The 22,356-nt window shown below is 39.9% G+C and overlaps 1 protein-coding gene across 3 annotated transcripts in view; it reads left to right on the forward strand.

The window, feature by feature from the left end:
* Positions 1-22,356, forward strand: part of dmxl1 (Dmx like 1) — a 259,834-nt gene that overhangs the window by 211,607 nt on the left and 25,871 nt on the right. For all 3 annotated transcript variants that reach the window (XM_078566607.1, XM_078566622.1, XM_078566614.1), the window contains 4 exons: positions 4,910-4,996; positions 5,238-5,359; positions 8,456-8,597; positions 17,142-17,202. In XM_078566607.1, coding sequence (XP_078422733.1) covers positions 4,910-4,996; positions 5,238-5,359; positions 8,456-8,597; positions 17,142-17,202 — 412 coding nt within the window. The remainder of the gene's footprint in view (positions 1-4,909; positions 4,997-5,237; positions 5,360-8,455; positions 8,598-17,141; positions 17,203-22,356) is intronic.

The following is a 22,356-nucleotide window of genomic DNA, read 5'->3' on the forward strand; positions in this document are numbered from 1 at the left end:
CTTGTGTGGCGCAAATGTTACTTGCCATTTGTCAGCCCAACCCTGGATGTTGTCCAGGTCTTGCTGCATTTGGACATGGACTGCTTCAGTGTCTAAGGAGTTGCAAATGGCGCTGAACATTGTGCAATCATCAGCAAACATCCCCACTTCTAACCTTATGATTGATGAAGCAGCTGAAGATGGTTGGGCCTAGGACACTACTCTGAGGAGCTCCTGCAGTGATGATCTGGAACTGAGCTGACTGACCTCCACCAACCAAAACCACAACCATCTTCCTTTTGTGCTAGATATGACTCCTATACGTTATGGGATCTTGCCAGTTTCTTCACTTCTCCTGGGACCAAACCAAGGTGTTCTACAGCTCCTATGAATTCACAGTGATTCCCTTCACTGTTCCTGCTATTCTCCAAGGTATGAGATGTCTTGGGGTCCTTCCACTAGCATCCAACTAGGCAACCCTCCAGCTCTTTCCTTCAACACCTCACAATTAATGATGCCCCAGCTCAAGCATGGGCCTTGGTACATTCTTGCTTAGTGGCTTCCAAAGCAGAAAACACCCTTGGTTTCTGATGGTGCTCTGCTTCTGGTCCACTGTTCCTTTACAGCTTCTAGCAGATTCTCTCTCTGCCTATTTCTAAGCTGTTTCAGCTCCAGACATAAACTGCTTGTCTCTTTGAGAAATTACACAGGAATAAAAACCTCCCTACAATCTGCCCCCAAAGCAATGTGGCACACTTGTGATGTCCCATCTAGAGATTCTAATTAATTATCTTGACCTTCAAAACATCATTTGATCATGAGACTCATATGAATAATTTATATCTCTAATGGGGACTGCAATCTTACCAGACTCACTGGCTCCATTAGGAAGCTACAAGAGGACTGCCTGTTTATTGTTTTCTTAGCTCTCACTCTAACCCTTTTAAGTAAATATGGGCCATCTTTTGAATTGTAATTATTTTAGGGGTTTTTACCAGTTTCTCAATCCCAGGTTATTTTTACCATTTATCTTGCATATCAAAATTCAATTCCCAAAACTAAAAGTTATACTCCTAATTATATGATTCATATGTTTTAGATATTCATTACAAGAAATAAGAACAGCAAAGAGGAAGTATGAGAAGAGAATGGCAGCTAACATAAAAGGGGACCCAAAAGTCTTATATAAGGATAGAAGTAGCAAAAGGGTGGTAAAAGGAGGAGTAGGGCCAATTAGGGATTAAAAATGGGATCTGCACATCTTTATGAAGGAAGATGATGCTTCCACAAAGTTGCTATAGTGGAGGTAGTTGAGGCATTGGATGGACTAGAAATTGATAAAGAGTGGACGTTAGAAAGATTCGCTGTACTTAAAGTTAATTAGCCACCAGGACCGGCTCAGATGCATTTGAGGATGCTGAGGGAAGTAAGGATGGAAAATTTGGGGCCAGTAGGCATGATTTTCCAATCCTTAGATATAGGGATGTTGCCAACAGACTGGAGAATTGCAAATGTTACACCCTTGTTCAAAAAAGTACAAGGATAAGCCCTGCAACTGCAGGCTAGTCATTTGAATCTTGTTTGTGGGAAAGCTTTTAGAAACTATAATCTAGAACAAAATTAACAGTCACTTAGACAAATGTGGATTAATTAAGGAATTCTAGCACAGGTTTATTCAGGTCAAGTTATGTCTTGATGAGGGTAATGCAATTGATGTGGTTACATGGACTTCTATAGGGCTTTTGATAAAGTGCAGAAAAATAGGCCTATCAGCAAAATTGAAGCCGATGGAATGAAATGAACAGTGGTAGCATGAATGTGAAGTTGACTGAGGGACAGGGAGCAGAGAGTGGTGGTGAATGTTTTTTTTTGGATTGGAAGAAGGTATAACAGTGGGGTTTCCCAGAGGTCATTGTAAGGACCTCTACTTTTCTTGATTGAGATTGATGACCTGGATTTGAATGTGCAGAGCACAATTTTAAAATTTGCAAATGAAACCAAATTTGGACCTATTGTGAACTTTGAGGAGGATAGTGACAGAGTTCAGGAGGCAGGCTGGTGGAATTGGCATACTCGTACTAGATGAAATTTAATGCAGAGAATTGTAAAATGATACATCTTGCTAAGAAAAATTAGGAAAGACAGAAAATAAAGGACACAATTCTAAAAGGGGATGCAGGAGCAGTACGATCATGGCTGTTTTCATTTCGGCCTCGATTCCAATTTCCCACCCTCTCCCCATAACCTTTCAACCCATTACTAATTAAAAATCTGTCTATCTCCTTAAATTTATTCAGCTCCCCGGCATCCACTGCACTCTGAGGTAGTGAATTGCATAGATTCACGACCCTTTGAGAAAAGTAATTCCACCTCATCCCTGATTTAAATCTACCACCCCTTAGCCTAAAACTATGGCCTCTCATTCTAGAATGCCCCACAAGGGGAAACATCCACTCCATGTCTACTTTGTCTATCCCCTTTAGCATCTTATATATCTCAATTAGATCTCCTCTCATCCTTCTAAACTCGAGCGAGTATAGGCTTAAACTGCTCAATCTCTCCTCATAAGACAAGCCCAGCATCTCTGGAATCAATCTAATGAACCTCCTCTGAACCGCTTCCAATACAACTACATCCTTCCTCAAGTAAGGGGACCAAAACTGTGCACAGTACTCCAGGTGCAGTCTCACCAATGCCTTGTACAGTTGCAACAACACTTCCCTATGTTTATACTCTATTCCTTTGGCAATAAATGCCAAAATTCCATTTGCCTTCCTTATTACCTGCTGTACCTGCATACTAGCTTGCAGCGATTCATACACGAGGACACCCAGATCCCTCTGCACTGAAGCATTCTGAAGTTTCTCTCCATTTAAATAATAAGTCGTCTTTTTATTCTTCCGACCAAAATGGATAACCTCACATTTATCCACATTAAACTCCATCTGCCAGATTTTGGCCCATTCACCACACCTGTCCGTATCCATTTGTAAATTTCTTATTTCTTCATTGCAACTTACTTTCCCACCTATTTTGGTGTCATCTGCAAATTTAGCTATAGTACCTTCTATCCCTGAATCCAAGTCATTAACATAGATTGTAAATAGTAGGAGCCCAAGGACCAAACCCTGTGGCACCCCACTAGTTACAGCTTGCCATCCAGAAAAAGACCCATTTATCCCAACTCTCTGCTTTCTGTTGGTTAGCCAATCCTCTATCTAAGCTAATATATTACCCCTAACGCCATGTGATCTTATCTTCTGTATTAATTTTTGTACGGCACCTTATCAAAGGCCTTCTGAAAGTCCAGATATACTACAGGATCTACAGGATCCCCATTATCCACTTTGCTTGTCACATCTTCAAAGAACTCTAGCAAATTAGTCAAACACAATTTACTCTTCATATAACCATGCTGACCCTGATGGATTGCATTTTGACTTTCCAAATGTCCCATTACTACTTCCTTAATAATAGATTCCAACAATTTCCCAACGACAGACGTTAAACTAACTGGTCTATAGTTTCCTACTTTCTGCCTCCCCGCCTTTTTAAATAAGGGTCTTATATTAGCATTTTTCCAATCCACTGGAACTTTTCCAGAATCCAGGGAATTTTGGAATATTTTCGCCAACGCATCCACCATCTCCGCTACCACTTCGTTTATGACCCTGGGATGTAGGCTATCAGGTCCTGGGGACTTGTCACCCTTTAATCCCAATCATTTGCTCAGTACTTTTTCTCTAGTGTTGGCGATTGTTCTAAACTCCTCCTTCTCTATACCCTCTGCACTACCTGTTACTATTGGGGTGGTACTAGTGTTCTCCACCGTGAAAACTGAGGCAAAATATTGATTAAGCGTCTCTGCCATTTCTGCGTTCCCCAGTCTCATCCTCCAAGGGATCAACATTCAATTTAGCTACTCTCTTTCCTTTTATATACTTGTAGAACCTTTTGCTATCAGTTTTTACATTTTGCACTAGTTTTCTTTCATAATTTACCTTTGCTCTTTTTAGTATTTTTTTTAGTAACCCTTTGTTGATCTTTAAAAGTTTCCCAATCTTCTAGCCTGCCACTGACCTTTGCAATTTGATATGTCTTAGTTTTTGCTTTTATGTTATCTTTAACTTCCTTGCTTAACCATGGATGCTTTTTCCCCCTCTTACCATCTTTCTTCCTCTTTGGAATATATTTTACTTGGGAGGAATTGAATATCTCCTTAAATATCTGCTATTGTTCATCAACTGTCCTATCTTGTAGTCTTCCTGCCCAGTCCACTAAGGCCAAATCTGCCCTCATGCCTATGTAGTTACCTTTGTTTAACTCCAGAACACTAGTGTTTAACTCCAGAACACTAGAACAGAGCCGGTTGAGAAAGTGATTAATAAGGCATGTGGGATCCTGGACTTTCTAAATAGGGACATAGTCAGGTGAGAAATACTAAAACAGTTTTCTGTCCCTGCCTACATGATAAATTAATCGTTTCTCAGCAAAATTCATTTTCATCAAAATTGCTGTCAGTCTGGTATAACAGATACTTCCTGATTACAGTAACAACGGTGATACTGTTGACTGCTAATGTAAACTAAAATATTAAAATTGGTGTTGCACAAACCTGAAATCTAGAGTGGAAAAATAGCACTTTGCCAAAATGCAAAATTGAACACACTGCCATTTGGCTGTATGATACATCGATGTTATAACTGCACAACATTGTTTTAACTCCAAGAAGATATAACTTGTGCAATAAAATCCTCTCTTTTTAGCCTTGTACAGGCTTATGCAAAATTGCTGATGGTGAATTTCTGAAAAAGAAAGTTGGCAAGTTTTAGTTGTACAGTTCTGACATTGGATGACTCCAGTACCATGAAGAAACAAACTGAGCTATTATAGTACACTATGTAGCCTCTTTCTGTTTTGTTTTGTAAAGGTGGAAGCTGATTCTGGTTACCCTGGTGGAAGGGCAAGGATTGTCCATAAAGAATCTGACATTATTACAGCATTTGCGATTAATAAAGTAAGTGAATTCATACTTTCATCAAAAAGTATCAGTTTAATCACTTCTTTGAATAAGGTAGTATGCTTTTCAAGTGAAAATTAATAAATACTGATTTAAAAATATTAATGTACTCTGTATCTAATAGAATTCTGTTTTCACTGTACAAGGGGAACAGCATTTTATAGTGCAGACAGCTCTATTTCTTTGCCTCAAGTATTTGTATCAAAATTTGAGGTGATTCTGCTTTGTTAATTTTTAGGCTAATCGGAACTGTGTTGCCATAGCCACAAGTCATGATATCCAGGAGTTAGATGTGTCTGCTATCCTGGCTACCCAGATCTACACTTGGGTCGAAGATGAGTTTGAACTGGAATCAAAAGGGTATGTATAGTGAGAGCCAATTTGATTTTTTGCTTTATAATTGAGAAGACCATGCAGTTTGATATAGTCTTTATACAATAATTCAAATTCCTAAACTTCTGGTAGCATGCATAATCCTTCAGTGTTTTGTTTTACTTCAAGTTATTAATTTTCAATTATGTGGTCCTAAATAAGACAGTTACAGTATTACAAAATGGTGGCCAATCAGTGTTCACAGAGTGTAAAATCATTGTTTTCACTCAAGCTATTGTAAATATGCCTAGGTTTTGTTATATTGCCTTTCTAAAAATGTGAGATTTTTGATTTTTTAAGTATTTGTGTACACTTGGAGGTAATATGTTGAGACATATGACTGAAGTATCAAAGTTGTTGAAGCATCCAGAACTATAGATTTCTGCAGTTCCCAAACAGAACTGATCTCAACAATGCATGAAGGTATCTCCAGCCAATGAGGCTTTCACTCTTTGAACAAAAATATTTGGAAATATTAAGACAGAATATTTCTCAGAATTGATTTTGAAAAGCCCACTATTAATGACCCAGTTGCCTAACTAGCTGTGTGACAGATGACCTGTTGCCAAACATGATGGATGCAATACTGATAAAAATAATTCTCCCAGTTTTCACCCAAAAGATGTTTAAACACAGACAAACATGATTATGATTTAAAAAAACACATGGCAAGGAAATTCTAACTGTTGGAAAGTGTGCACATGATGTCCTTTGGAAAAACTGTTTCTTATGCTCCCAATGGTAAAATGACCTGTCAATGTTTAATGTTTAAATGGTGGGAATCTCCATGTGCGTGAAGAATTGGCTAGCTGCTGACTCTTGTGGGACAGTACCTCAGCGTGAGTGACTTACTTTGAAAAATTGAGAAAATTTAAATATTAGAATTTGTCTGAGCGTCTGCAGTCCCAACACAGTTGTCAGGAGAGAGATATTTTTCTTTGAATCAGGAATCCATTTTAACTGGAGAAATTATCCCAACTTTTCTCCATAAATTATCCTTATCGTTTATAAGAGCACATATTATTTTAATATTTAAGTTGCAAAGTTTATATGAATGAAGTGGAGTTAACAGAAACAGAAGTGGAATGCAAACAGAAAATGCTGGAAGAACTCAGTAGGTCTGGCAGCATCTGTGGAAAGAGAAACAGAGTTAACTTTTTGAGTCCGTCTGACTCTTCTTCAGAGTCATACGGACTTGAAACATTAGCTCTATTTCTCTCTCCACAAATGCTGCCAGACCTAGTGAGTTTTTCCAGCATTTTCTGTTTGTATTTCAGATTTCCAGCATCCATAGTATTTTGCTTTTATCTTGGAGACAAGTGGTTTTGTTAAGGGTAAGATATGTCTAACCAATGAATTTGAATTTTTTGAGGAGATCCTTAATAAGTATCTATGGATGTTACTGATATGGACTCCCAGAATGAGATTCACACAAGAGGTTATTAGCCTTTTGACTTAGATTGGAAATTGGTTGGGAGGTAGGAGACAGAGTGAGGATAAAGAGTAGTTTCTCTGAATGGTGGGAAGTAGCAAATGATGTTTCCCAGGCACCTGTTCTAGGGCTTCAACTTTTGACGTTAATGACTGTAAATTGCTTTGCAAAGTTTAAAAGGTGTTATATGAATGCAGATGGATGCAAAGAGTTGCAAAAAATATCAGGCATTTTGCCCACTGACTGAAACTGTCAAATGGAATTCAATGTAGACAAATATGAGGCCATCCACTATGGACCCTAGAAAGATTACTCAGAGTATTTACCAAATGGTGAGGAACTCAAAATTGAAGTGGAGCATAGACATTTGGGAGACCAAGTACACAAGTTATTAAAAACTAGCAGTCTAGCACAAAAAAACAATCAAAGGCCATTGGAATATTGGCCTTTATCTCAAGAAGGTTGAAATGCAAAGCTTTTTTGTGGGGTGAGGGGTAAGTTATGCTTAAATTCTACAGAGCCTTAATCTGACCACGTCTGGAGTATTACATTCAGTTTCAGGTAATGCGCCTCAGGGAGGATATGTTAGCCATGTAGATGCGGCGATTGCAATGTTGATCAACTGGAATGACCTTGGAGCTTTGTGGTTTAGAAGGTCATGGTGCATAAACTTGTACTCCATTAAGTTTAGAACATCGAGGGGTGCTCCAATTGAGTTATATAAAATGTCAAAAGGATTTAACAAAGTAATAAACTATACTCTAGGTTGACAATGCATTGCAGTACTAAGGGAGTGCCAAACTGTTCCAGGTGCCATCTTTTAGATGAGCGGTTAAAACCTCTCAGGTGTATGTTAGATCCCATGGCATTATTTAAAAAGGAGCAGGGAAGTTCTTCCATTGTTGTAACCAGCATTTATAACTCAACCAACATAACTAAAACCAATCATTTGGTAATTTATTTAATTGCTCTTATGGGAGTTTGTTACGTAAATTAATTATTGTATTTCCTACATTACAACAGAGTAAGTACTTCTGAAATGTACAATTAGTTATAAAGTGCTTTGGAATGTCCTCAAGTTGCGAAAGCTTCTATCTGAATGCAGGTCTTTCTTTGTTAACTTTCAGTTCATGCAGCAAATGTGGCTCATAAAGGAATTGAAAGAAGTTATTACTCTTCCTGTTATGGGTTACAGAAAGACACAATTTTTCACGGGTAAAAATTTGTTTGGTAGGTGGAAGTTACGACGTGTTGTGCAGAGAAGTAGAGAAACCTTGTTTTGAGAGGGGCGGATCTCCAGTTCTGTGGAAGCTTACTTTGTACAGTGCCACTTTTTGCTTTTAAAAAATAATGTTGAGCCAGGATCGTAGAATTTATGTTTGAACTAAAATATTTGTTTTATCTGTTAGTAAGGAGCACAATGGCTTTGTGGAATATTGATTCATCTGGCAGGTTGGTGGCAGGATTATAAAGCATTAGTAGTAGCAGTGATGAAGTACTCTGTTTCACGCATTACTCTTAAGTGTTTTGCTACAACTATTAGCTAGAGTCAAGTGCAATTAGATGCCTATCTGTTGGGTAAATGTGCAATGCTGGTTATGAAATATTTTATCTCTGGTTTAGTTTTTTCCAATTTTTGTGTTTCCTTATAGATCAGATGAGTTTCTGGTGGTCCATGCTAGAGATGATTTTGGTGATTTGCAGTGCAGCACACCCTATACTCCCAGTGTTCCTGGCACCCCAATAAATATGCCATGGCTTGGCAGCATGCAGACTGGCCGAGGGGCATCTGTGGTGAGTGTGAACATTTCACATTTTCTTATTAACCTTTCCACTTACTATGCCAACCATATATCTTAAAGAAATGTTACCCCGGCTGTTACTAATGTAAAATCAAATAGTTGATAAAATGACAAATGAAGACCAAGATTACCAGCACAAGCAGGAACAACAGCAACCCGCAGCTTCACAGGAGAGTGATCAGTCAAGAAGTGTAGTTCGCAGGAGGCCATACCTGACATATAGGATAACAGACAGAGGATAAACTTCCTCGATATGTTGGAATATTGTTACACCCATGCAGTTAAACCCATGGATTTATTGAAAATGGACACGTTAAAAATTAAAATAGAGAATGACAATCTGTTTTGAAACAAGTTGGAGTTGAGAGGTCAGGTGATCCCCTTCTTGTCTGCCACTCGGCATAGACCTACTGAAGGCTGGGCGTTAGACTGCTTGCCTGGGACAGGATGTTAAAATGCAAACAGTCTTTTGGGACGTTCCATTGAAAAGACATTTAAGATGCAACAATCTTTTCCTGTGGATTTAATGGCTGCAATTATCTAAATAACTGTAGAAACTAGTACAATGGTCCTATAGACCCCTCAGCTGCATAATGGAATTCCACAGAATGGTGAAGGGGAAACCCATTCTATCACAAGATGTAGTAAATGGCTGAAACACAAAACCTATTATGTATCAATGCTTAAGTCGTAAGGGACCATTTGTGCGGACAATGGAAAGACGTACTGTGGTCACCTGCCAGAAACTAGGTTGTCATAAGGTACATTTATTACAAATTTTGAAAGCAGCCTCAGGCAGTCAGTCTGGGAGTCATGGAGACTCAGAAGAAAGAATATCCAGCCAAGCAAAGCAAGGACCCTGCCTAGAATCCACTAACAGGTACTACTTACCAATTTGAAGAACCAAGCCAGATCCTCGCTACAACGGCTCAACTGCACCTCAGCTGGAGCAAAGCCAGAAAGCTGCTATTGCAAGTAGCAAGCCACTGCATATTCATTGACAGAAACTTCCAACCTCCATTTCTTCAGTAAAAACCAAAAGGGGATCACAAGGCCTGCCACATTTCAAATTCCATCTTGAAAGACTCAAATATAATGGTGAATTTTTGGACTTCTAAAAAAATTAATGCATGATACCTCATTTGTAATCACCTTTTCTTATATGTGTGAGAGAGAGAGAGAGGTGGTTGTTGTGATTACATTCGGGTGTTGTGAAATCAACATTTATTCTTTTCATGAACTTAAAAGAAAACCTGTCTTTTGTCTGGTCTTGAGAGTCACAGGACTCGAGGGGGTTAAAATACTTCTTTAAAACACACCTATCTGTAGTCAGCCGAAAGGTGGAAAAAGGGGAACCATCCTATCACCTCTCCCTCGTTCACAACAATATCAGTCTCTTAGAATGTTCATGGAATTGTACCGTGTGGTGGCAGACATTTAGAACTTGTTAGTACAAGACCTTCTGACCATGTTTTACCACTGGCTGTCAAAACCACCAGCGCCCTCAACTCCTTTGCCTGTAGATCCTTGCAGGTGTCTGTTGAAAACATATTTGCAGGACCTCACAGCTGGCGGCCCACAAATGCATATGAGAGCTGACTGAGGGCCAGATTACCAGGGAAGGCAATTATGTCAACTTTGCCTGTGATGACACAGGCAAAATGAGCAGGCACTCAGTTTAGCAGTTCCAGCTGACTTCACATGCATGTGACAACTAAGGCACCTGCAGGTCATCCAAGCATATTCATCGAATGCCAGGTCTTCCACTCCATCCATGTGCAGCCGGTTTGTAACCCCAAGAATGTTTTTGTAGCTGTGTGTAAGGTTCCCGGGCAGCTGCCATGATGCTTTTGACCACCCTCCCAAATCTCTTTGCATACTGAAGCTGGCTGCACTGGAACTAGGGGTACCCATTTAAAATGTATCTAATAACACCTGTGAGGAACCCAATCAATGATGCCCAGCAGCAATGCAGTGAAAACCCTATGGTAACCAAATGTGTGATTCAGCAAGCTGTTGGCACGCTAAAGATGTGTTTCACATGCCTGAATATATCTGGAGGTATCCTTCAATAAGCACCAGCCTGGGTTTCTCGAATGGTCTAGATCTGTAAATCTGTAGCAGTGACGTTTGGACCTGTAAGAGGAACAAGGTGCAGAGCCTCTTTGAAGGAGGAGGCACAATGTGACCTGGCCAATGTACTAGCAGTGGAGCTGTTTTCTGCCGGGATGCCCTCATTATTGCAAGGTTCACTTTGGTTCCACCACTCCACCCATGTGCAAAACATCCCTCTTCTCCCCCAACCCACCCCACCCGACTTTGACACTAACAGAAGGCAGTCCTATAACACCCTTGCAAGAGACGCAAAAACAGATTGCAAACATTTCTATAAATATGCAAATAGAAAGAGATTAGTGAAAGTGAACATGGATCCATTAAAGGCAGCAACAGGTGAAACTATAATGGGGAGTAAGAAAATGGCAGAGATATCAGAGATATTAAATAAATATTCTTGAAGACACAGTAAACATTGTGGAAATAATGGGGTACCAAAGGTCTATTGAGAATGAGAAACTGAAAGAAATCATTATAAGTAAAGAAATCACACTCAAGAAATTAATGGAACTAAGTGGTGACAAAATCCCCTGGACCTGACAATCTGCATCCTCGAATTTTAAAAGAGGCAGTTACAGAGATGGTGTCTCCATTGGTTTTGATCTTCCAGAATTCCTTAGACTCTAAAACAGTTCCCAAGATTTGGAAGGTAGCAAACATAACATCCTTTTTAAGAAAGGGGGAAAAGAGAAAACGGGGAACTATAGGCCGGTTAGGCTAACATCAGCAGTGGGCAAAATGCTAGGATTGTTGTTAGGGACATGGTAACAGGGCACTTAGAAAATCATAATCATGATTATCAGAGTTGACGTGGTTCTATGAAAGAGAAATCATGTTTGACAAATCTACCCCTAGTTTTTATGAGGGTTTACCTAGTAGGGGCGGTTAAGGAAATCCAGTAGATATAGCGTATATGGATTTTCAAAAAGCATTCAGTAATGTTATGCAAGAGATTTTGACGCAGAATTAGGACCCATGGGATTGGGAATACTATATTAGCATGGATTGAGGATTGGTTAATGGACAAAAGTCAGCATGTAGGAATAAATTAAACATTTTTAGGTTGGCAGGCTGTAACTGGTGAAGTATCGCAAGAATCAGCACTTGGGCCTCAGCTATTTACAATTTGTATTAATGACTTAGATAAAGGGACTGAATGTAATGTATCCAAGTTTGCTGATGATACAAAGTTAGTGGGAAAATAAGTGATGAGGACAAGCAAAGAGGCTGCAGAGGGATATAGACATTATAGACATTTTGATGAGTGGACAAAAAATGACAGTAAAATGTGACAAAGTGTGAAGTTAATCACCTTGTTATGAAAAAATTTAAAAATCAATATTTTTTTGAAAGGTGAGAGATTGGGAAATGTTTGTATTCAGAGGGCTCTGGATGCCCTTATACATGGATCATAGAAAATTAGTGTACAGGTGCAGCAAGCAATTAGGAAGGCAAATAGTACGTTAGCTTTTATTACAAAGGATGTAAGAAGAAAGTGTCTTACTACAGTTATACAGGGCATTAGTGAAGCCACACCTGAAGTACTGTCTGCAGCTCTGGTCTCGTTACCTAAGCCTTAGAGGGAGTGCACTAGACTGGTGCCTGAGAAAAGGGAATTGTCCGATAAGGAGAGGTTGAGTAACCCAAGCCTTTATTTCTTGGAGTTTAGAAGAATGGGAAGTGATCCAATTAAAGCATATAAACTTCTTAAAGGCCATGACAGGGTAGATAATGAGAAAATATTCCCCCTGATTGGGGAATCTAGAACACATGGTCACAGTTTCAGAGTAAGCAGTCAGCTATTTAGGACTGAGTTGTGGAGAAATTTCTTACTCAAAGTGTTGTTAGTCTTTGGAATTCTCTACTCCAGAGAACTGTGAATGCTCGGTTATTAAGCATATGTAAGACAGAGGTCGACAGATTTTTGGGTAAGAAGGGAAGTAAGGGATATGGGAGTAGTGTTGGAAGACAGAGTTGAAGTAGATGATTAGGCATGATCTTGTTGTAAGGTATAGAGGAGGAGCTCAAAGGGTCAGATGGCCTACTACAGTTCCTATTTCTTATGTTCATATTTTCAATGGTAGAGGCAAGCTGCTCAGATTCTTGTTCTGACGGCTGAAATGCTTTTGATCAATGTCCTTTGGAGCCTGTGAGGGCTACACTGTCTTTGCATGATGCAGACTCAGCCATCAGAATATAAGGTAGCATGTTGGGGTATTGACATTGGGAGGAACAACATGTGTGAAGTGAAACCACTTTGAGTGGAGTCCCAACTTTCATATCCTCTTTTGTCATTATCCCTCTCATGACCTATCTACACTTTTCCTACTTGCAATGAGCTGGAGAACACTTTCCTGCAGATCAGTGGGACAATGGCTAAGGCTGGAGTATAATTCATGCAATTTATGATGGCATTCCAATTGTGCAAGCCATTGGTGAAGGCCTGCATGTGATCTGTTTAATATTGCAAACGGGTGGCTGCTTGAACAAGGACATCATTGCAAAGGCCTGTGACATCATGCCCCTTTTGCTTGAGTGTGTGCATGGTGCAGGTGGACTGCCTGCCAGTACATCACACATTCTATGCTATTGCTCCAGAAGTATCCTATTCCTCCCAAGGTACAGCATCTGCATCCAGAGATTGGAGCATCCTGCGGCATCTGACGCAGACTCTCTACTGTTGTCCCTGTCTCCACCATTTGCTTTTTCTTTCTTATGATAAGTGAGTCACCATATGAAAATGCAACTGTTTTCCTTACTGTTTCCACCAAATCATGGGTATCAGAGCTGGTGCATGGTCTGCATGAGTCCTGTGATGGTGCATCCGCAGTGGGTATAACCTCCGCTGAAGAGTCATCTTCCTCCTCCTGGCTAACCTCTGCAGGGCGCTTGAGAGCCCTGTGGAAAGTTAAAGACATGTATTAGAACTGTCAAAGTAAGAATGTTTTAAGTGGTCAGTGTGCACATAATCATTTGTGTGGCACCTTATCAAATACCTTTTGAAAATTCAAATATATTACATTCACTAGTTCCCCTTTATCTACACTGCTAGTTATATCTTCAAATAACTCTTAATCAAATTGTCAGATACGATTTCCCTTTCGTAATACCATATTGACTTTACTTAATCATATTCTGATTTTCTATGTACCTTACTTTATAATGTATTCCAGCAGTTTCCTGATGACTGATGTAAGGCTAATTGGCCTGTATTCCCTGTTATTTCTCTCCCTTCTTAAATAGTAATGTTACATTTCCAATCCACTGGACTGTTACAGAATTCAGTGAATTTTGGAAGGCCACAGCCAGTGCACCCACTATCTTTGTAGCCACCTCTTTTAGAGCCCTAGGAAGTAGGCCATTAGGTCCAGGGGAATTGTTGGGTTTTAGTCCCATTAACTTCTCTGGTATTTTTTGTTTACTAATATTAATTACTTTAAATTCTTCACTGTCATTCAACCTTTGGTTCCCCGGAATTTCTGCTATTTTTTTGTGTCTTCAGCTGTTAAAACAGGCACAAAGTATTTGTTTATTATCTCTGTCAGTTCCTTTTTCTTCCATTATAATTTCTACTGTCTGAGTCTCTACTTTCTTCCTTTTTACATTTTCGTAGAAGCTCTTAGAATCTTTTATATTTCTTGCTAGTTTAATCTCACTCTATTTTCTCACTCCTGTCAATTTTTTCTCACTCTCTTTTCATCAAATACTATCTTTAACCTCTTCAACCCCAGCTGGACCACTTTTCCCATAGAGTTTTCATTTCCTTATGGGATGTACACTCATGGAGAATTATGAAATATTTGTTTAAATGTTTAGCAATGCTTATCTACTGTCATACCTTGTAATTAATTTCCTAATCTATCTTAGCCATCTCCCTCCTCAAACTTATGTAATAGGCTTTATTTACGTTTAAGGTTCTAGTTTCAGACCTAAAGATGTCAGTCTTAAACTCAGTGTGAAATTCTATCATATTATTATAACTCTTCCCCAGATAATTCCTTACTAAGTGTATACCAGTTAACACTGTCGTATTACACAAGCCAAAATATAAAATAGCCTTTTTCTGGTTGGCTCCACTGTGTTGTTCCAAGAAGCTGCCTCGAGTGCATTTCATTAACTCGTCCTCCAAACTACTTCACATTTGATTTGTGCTGTCTAAGTAAAGATTATAGTTTCTCAATTATTGTATTACCTTTGTTACAAGCTCCTACTGCCCTTGTTATCTTATTTTTACCCATACTGATTAGACTTCTCTTTCGAGCAGAGGCCCTTCTTCAGTGCTATCCTTACGTCATTATTTATTATCAGAGCTGCTACTCATTTTTCATTCCAGAGTACCCTGAAATGTTTAGTTCTCAACCTTGGTCACCATGCATGTCTCTCATGGCTGTTAGATCAAACCCATTTATCTTTATTTTTCCATTAATTTGTTCACCTTGTTACAAATGCTTTATGGATTCAGATAAGGTGCCGTCGTTTTAATTTTTTAACCATTTTTCCCTTATTTGAGCTTACTTTGCTGATGCCCTATTACCGTTATACTCTGTTCCTTCCTGTCACAGTGCTGATCTTTACCCAACTCGACACACTGTTCTGTGGCCTTGATTTTTTTTCTTCCGATTTATAAATTCCCTCTCACCTGAACCCTTCCCAGCCCCTTCGCCCTTTTTTAGCTTAAAGCAGTGGTTTCCAAAATGGGTTGCACCCCCAAATTGAGTCACAGCAAAAGCGCTTGTGATCACAAGTTCTCCCTCCTCCGAGACTTTGTTCCACACCAAGGCCCAGGCAGTGTCCGGCCCTGATTTTGGGCCTGCTTGTCTTGGGACTTTTTTCCTTTCTGAAGACTGTTTAAAAATATTGCCTGCAGTGCTACAGGCACACACTGGCTCAAGCTGTTAGAGCTGTTGTGCCGCCACTGGCTGACTGATTTGTGTGTGTGGTGGGGGGGCATGAGTTGGAGCTGCCCATATGAACCGGTGAGTAAATAAAATGACATTTTCACAAAGTACTTTAAGAAGTCGCTTGGTAGTACAGAAGTTGAATGTTGCCAAAAAGAGAGATGCCGAAGCTGTTCATCAGCACTCATCAGGACAAACACCTGAACACCAAATTTCAAATGACCTCAACAATTTGTACTACAAGAGCAAAGGGTGCTGGTTGGTCAGAAAGTCAATTCTGGTCAAGGTGTCGTCATGGGGAAAGCAACAGGGAATTATAGGCTCCCCAAGCTTCCAGGTAATTCAAAAAAGGCTCAAGGCTTGAATATATTCCCATTGTTTCCAGAGAGTGGATTCCTACATATGAATGAATGTTACTTCTAGCAAACGTAAATGAGACATCTTAATGACTCTGACTGAATATCTTAAATTGGTTGTTGGTGTACCTATTACACACTCAGGATTGTTCAGCAAGTGTTGCCCAATCATGGAATCGCATCTAAAAGTACATGTCATGTACTTGGTTTTGCAAGTGGGGTTGATTGCATCGCACCAGCACTGAAATTCACACATCATGTTGCTCAGTTGTGTGTGGTAGGCAGAATGTGTTTTTGGACTGCTGGCAACAACCTGTTAGTGGAAAGTACCACTCACGTGGCCTCTGCATAGTAGCAGCGTGAAACAGCTTGCTGCTTAACCTGTTGTTCAATTTTTTTAGATACTTTTCCTTCCCGGGGTAATTTGAGGTTGATCGGGCACTTTTCGAGTCCGTTTAACGTTTTCATTGGTTTCCATGAAAAACACGTTTTTGATGGAATGAGCCCTAACCTCCTACCCCGTGCACGTTTTCAATTCCTGTAATGATACTGAACTAGTAATGAAGAATCCTGGAATTATATACAAAAAATGAGAGCTCAAATCCCTTTGAATTGTTTAATAATCTGGAAATAAGCAAGTATCTGTCTGATTGTTGTAATTGGTTCACTTGTGTTTTTTTGGGAAGAAAATGCGATGTCTACTCACTGTGACCTATATGTGACCTGAGACCCCCACCAGAGTGGTTGGCAATGTTGGGTTGCATCAAATGTGTAATCATGTACATACTTAGTCTGTGCACTGGCTCCACAAAGCTCAATGACAATGTCTCATTAACTCATATTCAATAAACTAGAAATAAAGACATCATATGTTGTGTAACTTTCATTTAAGACATTATAACAGTTGGACCGGTGCAATTAGGGACATGCCCATAGTACATATATATTTTCTTGAAGTTCAACTTGCAAAAAAAAGACATAAACAGAATGTGGTGCAGGTCGAGAAAAAACTTTTCATGTTTTACGTAGCAGTAGGCTTTTTCAATTGGGCAGTCAGATATGCCATCTTTCATGCTCCTATTTACTGTGCACCAAAAGGATTTGAAATAATATTAAATGTTGCTACATATGTTTTCAGTTTAACAACACCACTGTTCACTTTGGCAGATGATCAAGAGGAATATGAATAACGCCAGGAGGATGGCTTCACATCCAACACTACCTTATTGTGAGTGCACATGCAGAGTGTTTGACACTCTTGTTATTGATGCTCAGGATTTAATGGTAGTGTGATATCTTTTTGTTATTAAGTTACCTTCTACTAACATGAGTTGTGCAGCATAGTTAAGTTTACATGTTTTTCTGCTGTAGAGTTAATGTTCAGATAAGGATTAAAATGTTCGACTCGGAGAACTGCTTTGAAAAATTAAAAACTTGAAATAAGCGTCTTGTTTAAAACAAAAAATTCTGGAAATGCACAGCAGGCCTGGCAGCATCTGGGGTCATCAGTTTTTGATGAAAGGTCATGACCTGAAGCATTAACTCTGGTTCAGACCTTGCTGTTGCCCATGACCCTTTCTGCCCCCTGATGGAACTATCCATTTTCAGCTGGGACTTCCGATCCTGGCTAAAACAGAAATAGGCCAGCACAACTTCTCCAGGGTAAGTCCAACGAGCACAAGAATGTTGAAGGAAGGAGACGACACGCCCCCTTTTTACAGCACTAGCTTCCGTATTCAAGTAAGTTTTCAAAGGTCTCAAGGGCTGGTGAGTGGATTAGTGAGGGGCGGGTGGTTGGGTGGGTGGGGGTGGCATTCGGGTCAGGAGGTTGGTGGTGGGAAAGGGGCTTTGTCGGGGGTTTTAGTTAGGCCAGAGGGATGGCAGTGGGAGAGCGTGTTGGATCAGGCTGTGCTGGTCAGATCATTGGGGGTGATGATGAAAGAGAGTCTGGTCAGTCGGGGAGGGGGGTGGCATTGATAGACTGATTGACTGGTGTGGTGGTGATAATCTGGTCACTTTGGGGTGGGTAATTGGTTCGGAGGAGCAGTCAGATTGGGTTGTGTGATTTTCAGTTTGTGTGGGGGGGGCGCTAATTGGGTCATGGTGGCGGGTTCTGGTGCTCAGTTCAGCTACGATGGCTAATCTCGGGACCAGGTGTTAACCAGCATAATATTTTCAGGTTAATTATACAGGTAACTCCCGCTAGCCTGGCCCAAGCCTCTGACCCTGATCTCAGTATCGGAAACTTTTACGGAGGGCCTCGGGCAGCAGCAAATCACCCCATTGGAGGTTTAAACCTCCTGGGCAATTATAACGCATGTGTGTGTCAGGACTTTCACAGGATCCCTACACGCAACAGAGACTTAAGTCCAGATTTCACACACTAGACATGGGAAGATTTGGGCCCCTGTTTTTCTCTCTCTTCTAAGATGCTACTACACCTGTTTACTTCCAGCATTTTCAATGTTTATTTCAGATTTTCAACATTTGCAGTATGTTGCATGTTTGTGTTTAAGAAGTATTGGTAAAATAATTTAGGTTGTGGCTTGGAAAAGTTTTTAATTCTGATGGTGCAAATGAATCAGTAAGCACCCCCAAAAAGGTTATTACACAGGATGCGGGCACATGGAGTTAAGGGAGATATGTTAGTATGGATAGAGGACTGTTAAAGGACAGAAAGCAACAGGAATAAATGGGTCAATTTCAAATTGGCAGGCTATTTCTAGTGGTTGGGGGCACAAAGATCAGTGTTGAGCCCTCAGCTATTTACAATCTATAATAATGACTTAGATGGGGACTGAAAGTAATATATTCAAGTTTCCTAATGATACAGAGCTAGGTGGGAAAGTAATCTGTGAGGATGACTCAAGGTGTCTGCAAAGGAATATAGACATTTAAAACAAAAACAGAAATACCTGGAAAAACTCAGCAGGTCTGGCAGCATCGGCGGAGAAGAGCAAAGTTGACATTTCGAGTCCTCATGACCCTTCAACAGAACTAAGTAGAAATAGGAAAGGGGTGAAATATAAGCTGGTTTAGAGGGGGGTGGGGGGTGGTGTTGGGACAAGCAAGCAGTGATAGGAGATAACCAAAAGATGTCACAGACAAAAAAACAAAGAGGTGTTGAAGGTGATGATATTATCTAAAAGAATGTGCTAATTAAGAGTGGAGAGCAGGGCAAGCAAGGTAGCTCTAGTGGGGGTAGGGTGAAATAAACGATGGGTGGAATACATTTAAAAATAATGGAAATAGGTGGGAAAAGAAAAATCTATATAAATTATTGGAAAAAACAAAAGGGAGGGAGAAGAAACGGAAAGGGGGTGGGGATGGAGGAGGGAGTTCAAGATCTAAAGTTGTTGAGCTCAATATTCAGTCCGGAAGGCTGTAAAGTGCCTAGTCGGAAGTTGAGGTGCTGCTCCTCCAGTTTGCGTTGAGCTTCACTGGAACAATGCAGCAAGCCAAGGACAGACATGTGGGCAAGAGAGCAGGGTGGAGTGTTAAAATGGCAAGCGACAGGGAAGTCTGGGTGATGCTTGCGGACAGACCGAAGGTGTTCTGCAAAGCGGTCACCCAGTCTGCGTTTAGTCCCTCATCTTCCGACTAGGCACTTAACAGCCTTCCGGACTGAATATTGAGTTCAATAACTTTAGATCTTGAACTCCCTCCTCCATCCCCACCCCCTTTCTGTTTCTTCCCCCTCCCTTTTGTTTTTTCCAATAATTTATATATATTTTTCTTTTCCCACCTATTTCCATTATTTTTAAATGTATTCCACCCATCGTTTATTTCACCCCACCCCCACTAGAGCTACCTTGCTTGTCCTGCTCTCTTTGTCCTAATTAGCACATTCTTTTAGATAATATCACCACCTTCAACACCACTTTGTTCTTTTGTCTGTAACATCTTTTGGTTATCTCCTCCTATCACTGCTTGCTTGTCCCAACAACCCCTCCCCCCTTAAACCAGCTTATATTTCACCCCTTTCCTATTTCTACTTAGTTCTGTTGAAGGGTCTTGAGGTCTCGAAACATCAACTTTGCTCTTCTCCATCGATGCTGCCAGACCTGCTGAGTTTTTCCAGGTATTTCTGTTTTTGTTTTGGATTTCCAGCATCCGCAGATTTTTGTTTTTATATATATATTAGTATAGACATTTAAATGGACGAGAAGCTGACAGGTGATGAATAATGTGGGGAAATGTGAGGTTATTTACTTTGGTAGGAAGAATAGAAAATTTATTAAATCCTGAGGAACTATTAAATGTTGATGTTCAGAGGGAGTAGGGTGTCCTTTTCTTAACGCAGCTAACATTAAGGTACAGCAAAGAATTAGAAAAGCAATTAGTTTGTTGGCCTTTATTGCAAGGGGGTTGGAGAATAAGATAAGGAACTCTTGCTGTAATTGTACAGGGCTTTGGTGAAACTGTGGAGTACTTCAATACACTTTTGGTCCCGATACCTAAGGAAGAATATGTTTTCCTTGGAGGGGGTGAAAAAAAAGATTCTCTAGACTGATGTTTCTGATGAAAGAAAGGTTGCCCTATGAGGAGAGATTCAGAGTGGACCTAGACTCTCGAGTTCAGAACTGGTGGCCTCATTGAAGCACATAAGCTTCAGAGAGGTCTTGACAGTATAGATTCAGAGAGGCTGATTCCCTTGCTGGAGCGTCTAGAGAGCCTCAGGATAAAGGGTCATCAGTTTAGGGGTGCGATGAATGTTATGAGCCTTTGGAATTTGCTGTCCCAGAGGGCTATGGATGCTCTGTCATTGAGTATATTCAAGGCTGAGATTGATAGATTTTTGGGATCTAAGGAAGTCGAGGGATATGGGGATTTGGTAGGAAAGTGGACCTATGGTCCAAGATCAACCATGATCTTATTGAATAGCAAAGCAGACTCGAGGGGCCATATGGTCCACTCCTGTTCCTATTCCTTATCTTTTGTTCTTATGAATTAACATATGCATTTTGTTGGGGAAGAAAATTTATGGGATTAACTTTTTGTTCAAAGGTAAGGCCCAGTAATTTAAACAAGAAAAATCATTCGGATGCATTGCATTATGAACTGTTCACTTGCCCAACAGATAACCAGCATTTTGAGTCTGCTTTCCTTCTGAATCACTGGGAAGGAATTACCTGTATTCTTGAGTGCTCCTTCTATTTACTGGAGTTTTCAAGCGTGGGTGTGTCTGCAATATACCCAGCCTGTTGTGTATTTTCTTGGGATTTGTGCAGCTCCATATGAACTCCTTGTATCAGTCAGATACTCGTAAATTTAACTCATGAATTTAAATAGTATGATGGCAAGGCATTCATTATCAAAATAGATTTGCCTAATCTGGTGGTGAAGCACCTTAGTTCAAGAAGCAGGACTGAGAAGGGGAAACACAAGACCTAACATGTTCTAAGTTCACCTGTTATTATATGACAAACCCTGTATTTACAGCCACTGGAACAGCCCAGTGCACAGTACTAGCCTAAGGAACTTTGTGTAGTTGCAAGCAAGAAAAAAGGTCTACAGTAAATATAATGGGCTGTTCAATGAAGTAGCAAAGTCAATTTCGAAGATTTTATGTAATACAACATAAAATTTAAAAGCCTACAAAAAAGTTATTTATGGAGAAGGTTAATAAATGTTCATACAATAGAATATGTTAATGCCTTATTCCACTGTTGTTGAAGGATATTTTTTCAAAATGTGCATCGTTATTTTGTATTTAATAGCCTTCATAACAATTCAGAAATCTGTTCAAACTGAAAGTTAAGACTTTTTAACCCTTTGCATTTAATATGACATAATTTAGCAATCCCAAATTTGCATAAATATGCTTTTTTAATGTATTGCTGAAAAAAGAGACATGTTGAAGCTTTTCATCTTGCACTCATCAGAACACTTAGCAAGAATACCAATATAGGGGGAAAACAACAATTTATACTGTATGTGAAGAAAGTGCTGATTGGTTGGCAAGTGGACCATGATTGATAGAGGCATTGCCATGGAGAATGCACCAGTGATGGTGACTGACAGTTAACTGCCAGGCATTGTTTGAAATTTAAACCAGGCAGCTTGACCTGATTGGTCAAGGCATTGCCCTGAGGAATGAGTCAGCGAATGGTTGTCACTTATTTTGTTTAGCTGAAACGGGTGCAACGTGTGTAAATGTTCTTTCTGCCTGTAAAGAACAGAGCCCTGTGTATTAATATATGTAGCTTCCAATACATGCAAATGCGCCACACTGAGAGCCCGACTGACAAATCTTAAATTGGTTGTCAGCGTAATTCTTAGCACACTGAGGATTATTTAGCAAATGTTGTGCAATTGCAGAATCATACCTAATGTTGGACACTTTGTTTTGATTTTTGCAAGCATAGGCTGGTTGGGTCAA

The sequence above is a fragment of the Cetorhinus maximus genome, chromosome 2 (genome assembly GCF_964194155.1).
Source record: "Cetorhinus maximus chromosome 2, sCetMax3.hap1.1, whole genome shotgun sequence".
Taxonomy (NCBI): domain Eukaryota; kingdom Metazoa; phylum Chordata; class Chondrichthyes; order Lamniformes; family Cetorhinidae; genus Cetorhinus; species Cetorhinus maximus.